This window comes from Atta cephalotes, assembly GCF_000143395.1.
Source record: "Atta cephalotes unplaced genomic scaffold scaffold00022, whole genome shotgun sequence".
NCBI lineage: Eukaryota > Metazoa > Arthropoda > Insecta > Hymenoptera > Formicidae > Atta > Atta cephalotes.
The window spans coordinates 3496345-3500709 of record NW_012130086.1 but is presented as its reverse complement, the minus strand read 5'-3'; the positions used below and the strand labels follow the sequence as shown (position 1 = coordinate 3500709).

The 4365-nt window shown below is 31.4% G+C and overlaps 1 protein-coding gene across 1 annotated transcript; it reads right to left on the bottom strand.

Moving 5' to 3' along the window:
- Positions 1 to 326: 326 nt before the first annotated feature.
- LOC105619611 lies at positions 327 to 4303 on the bottom strand. The gene is made up of 6 exons (XM_012201130.1): positions 4236 to 4303; positions 4009 to 4125; positions 3855 to 3945; positions 3339 to 3472; positions 1731 to 1863; positions 327 to 383 (listed from the first exon to the last, which is right to left on the bottom strand). Exons 1-6 carry the CDS (start codon positions 4301 to 4303, stop codon positions 327 to 329), a joined length of 600 nt encoding a protein of 199 aa, XP_012056520.1.
- Between the last annotated feature and the right edge of the window lie 62 nt (positions 4304 to 4365).

Genomic DNA, 4365 nt, shown 5'->3' with positions numbered 1-4365 from the left:
CGATAATAGACTTCGCAGATGCGATATGACCCCTTCTAACACATATATTTCAATGTTGTGACTTATTAATATAATGTCAGTTTTAAATTCTATATTTTTTTATAGATACTTTTATAGATATTTTATAATATGTCAATTTTTTAAATAAATATTTATTTTTACCTTTTGTTGAATTGAAACGATACTTACAGGAAACGACATCTAAAATCAATCAAATTATATTGATTAAATTAGTTTATATTTTTCTTCCTTTTCTTCTCCTCCTCTCTTATTTCCTCATATTTCTTTTACTTTTATACATACCTGTCTTAATTATTTTGCAATTATTATTTCGTACTTGTAGAATAGAGAACAGTGAAATAAGATATGGAAGTACCCATCAACTGTAATGAAAATATCTTCATTTGTTTCAGTCTATAAGAAGCTATATTGAAGTTGCGTGGAGAATGTTTGTTAAAATATTGGAAGGACAATATAGGGTTGAACTGGATGTTCGTGGCGATGGTTAAATCGTATTTCCATTGTATTTGCTGAACATTTTTTTTAAGGGTAATGACACTGATGTAACCCTAATAATATGACTTAAGAACTGTCATCTATGTTTTGTCTTTGAGCCACCTATTTACAAATGACATTCAAAGTTGGTTTTGTTCGGTTTGTGCTCTAAGTCTTTGTGCAGTTTACTTAAATTGTTATCAGTACAAGGTGATAATTGAAGTGTACTACAGTGTCATAATTGATGTTTAAATTCTTTTTGTGTATAAGCATAAAAAATTAACCAAATATTTGTAAGTTATATTGCTATTGGCAAATTTATAAAAATGGAGAGAGTTGGATAAATCGTTCTTTTCATTGGTCGTTATATTGTACCGTATGATTTTCGCAATCTCTCATAATTTCCTCGCGGTTCGTACCCATTATTAGGTTACGTTTGATAAGCATCGGTCGCGAAGAATTATTAAAACACTTATAATGCAAAAATTCTGAAGAATATAAATTCTGAAGAATATATGCGAAAACTATGGTTTTAATATATCTACTGATTTTGTAATTATTTAGAAGAACTACGATTTTGATGAAATTAGCTCATTTGACTCGTTTTTGCATAAAATAAAAGAATTTGACAGAAAAAAGTTATGTCCTGAAACCAGATATTAAGCATTATAGTTAACGATTATAGTAATCAAAGTTAGGAAATCTATCAGAGTTGCGAAATATTGCGATAAAACACGTGTTACGGTCACATCTTCATAATCTACATACTCTACATGTGCATACGTTTTACAAACTTTTACATATATTAATGTTTGTTTATTAATATTAAAATCTTCCTTTCATTGTTCAGAGGTTTACAATTTTTCACGCGAAGCACGGTTCCACATAGATTTCTAAGTGCACGTAAAGCGAGATGTAATTAAAAAAAAATCCTTTTTTTTCAGATTAATTCATCAATATATTTTCAAATAAGGAAAATTGATTTATTGCATAATATTCGTAAATGCAACACACCAAATGACTATATAGTACCAATTTAACAGTTTTCTCTGTTCTTTATTCTATTTTTTTAGATCAGCTAATTTACATTTCAGTATCAACTTATTTTAATAAAGCTACTTTTGATTGTCTAAATAATTCTAAAGTAGTCAAAATATTGAATGACTGTGAATGTCATTATTTTCGATTAAACAATAATATTCGCGGGGAAGAAAAACTTTATATATGTCTCTTACCGTAGCAGCACTTTCCATAGACGCAACGAATATTCCACCGAGGATCAAATGAAAAGCCTTTGTACCCTTTTGTAGTAGAAATAACGTCATTTTCTGTATGTGTAACGGAGCAACATACCATTCAACATTATATCTACAAAATTTATTATATCTACAATGATAAATTGATGTGAAACTTAAGATGAAAAAATAAAAATTTTGTTATACTATAAATTGTTATAGTATGTTCAAGAATACAGGATGCGTCACCAAAATCCGAACAAATCGAACAATTTCTTTGAACAAAACGTTTTTATTGAAAAATTAAATATTATAAGTGTACGAGTTCTTTTACATGGCACTTTACGTGGGATCTCTGTAGAGCACAATTATTCGATATATTTTCCATTAGATTGACGACTTCTATTCTCGGTCTGAAACGTTCGCACGCTTTAATGTAGCGCTGTCCATGCCGACGAATGTTGCCTCCATAATGGTCCCTCATTTATGTCACATTGGAATGTCCAGACTTGTTTGTGACCCTTTTATCTACTGCATACGTAGCAGTCCACGGGATTTAAGTCTGGACTGTTAGGAAACCAGAATTCGTTGTACCAAAACACATCGACGTTATCTGAAAGCCAGTTTTGAATCAAGTGACTCGTATGAATCAGTGTACCGTTCTGCTGAAAAACATATGGCCTTTCGAACGCCACAGTTTCCATCCGGCTTCAATTCATCCATTCTTTATTAGAACGCGCAAATACACTTCTTTTGTGACAATTTCCCTTTTTTTAAAGAAATTTGGTGGCATGATATCCTCATTGGACACAATCTAGCCCGTGAACATTCGCCGGACTTCGTTTTGGTGACAACAAGGACATCCTCGGGATTGTAGGTGAGTGTTCGGTCATTTTTCCAGTTGATTTTGGCATCAACAGTAAAAATTTTTTCGTCAGAAAAGAATCTGATTTCCGACGTTTCGTTTTTCAAAGAACACAATAACAGATTGCAGCATATAACTCGGCTTGACCTGGCAGCCTGACGGAGAACATCTGTCGTATCTTTAATGTGTACGATTTGTATCGAAGGTTCTCCTCGACAATTCGATGTATTATTGGCTCGCTCACATCAAAAATTGATGCTAATTTTTGCAACGATTGCCCTGGGTCATTCGAAATCAGCGCTTGAGTCCTTTTAATGACTGCGGGGGCCCTTGCGTTCTTTTGAGTAATTCTTTCCCATTGATATTCTGGAACGTTCGTTGAACTGTTTTAAAGTCGTATATTTTGCTACAACGTCATAAATCAACGTGATCGATCTCGTATATCCGAAGAAAAATGATCCCAATTATTTCTGTTGCTGAACTCCCAGCATGAAGGCTTTCGATGATCGCGGCAATTTTGAGAATATGATTGCTTACTAAAAGCATCAGGCTTTCTCGGATGCCAACAACAATCTCTGGCGGAGGCAGAAAATATAGCGGAAAATTGAAATTGAAATTTCTGGATTTTGATGACGCACTCTGTAGTATTATTTTTGAATACTTTTGTTAACTCAGCATTTTGTTAGAAGAATTTATAAAAGGATTACTTAAGTATGAATGTATGATACAAATATGTCTCTTACACTGTAGCAAATACGTATTCATTGTGATCTGTAATATCTTGTGCGGTATAATTGGACAAAAACATGTACATATAGAGGACACTTATGTATATAAGTCGTAATACAAGTTGCTCTGTGCTATTATATGTTATGATCTAAAAAATATAAAACGTAATGTAAAACATATGTTATATGTGTATTTTAACTTTTTACAAGCAAGAAACTTTGTACTTTTTCTGTAATTCCTTAGGACAAATTATAAAGTTTGCATTGCATAATAAATTATTTTTTTATTGGTTGCGCATATTAGAAAACTGTATTATTTTTGTGACATACGTATGCGAATAATGCACATATCTTACGATTATAAAAAAAGGATGAACGAAGAATAATCATGAATTTTCCAATGATTTTATTTTAATGAAAATTATTTTTCAATAACTGTTCTAATTAAAGATTCTTTATTTAATCTTATAATATCATGAAAATTGTATCTTTCATGGAAAGGTACGTTTAATAATAAAAAATAAAACTTACTTGCACAAGAGTGCTGGTTAAGCAAACCATACTGGCCGCTATTAAACAGAAGAAAGATCCTTCAAAACTCTTTATAAAGACTTGAGAAAACCTTCAGAAATAAAACAAAAATCAGTTGAGTACTTTATACAGATATTGCAGAATGTGTACTGACTCTGTAGCTTTGCGATGAATATCTATCGCACATATTATTCCTTTATAAATTATAATCGTTTTTTCTTCATTAACGTCTTGTTGCACATTAATTGTCATAGCTTTCTTAATACGGAAACTATATGAATACATATTTTTTTCTGTAAGTACTTAATCTTTTTAGATCTCATTGAGAATAAACAAACAATAAATTTTATTTATAAAATGTATAATTGTACTGAATTTTACCTTGCAATGCTAAACATTCCACAAATATGTTTGAGATACGCTATCAACATCGTGCCTGTTGCTACCATTGCAGTTGCCCCTATACACGTGGCGGCGTTTGTATGCAAAAGAATTAAGTAGGAAAAGTTTT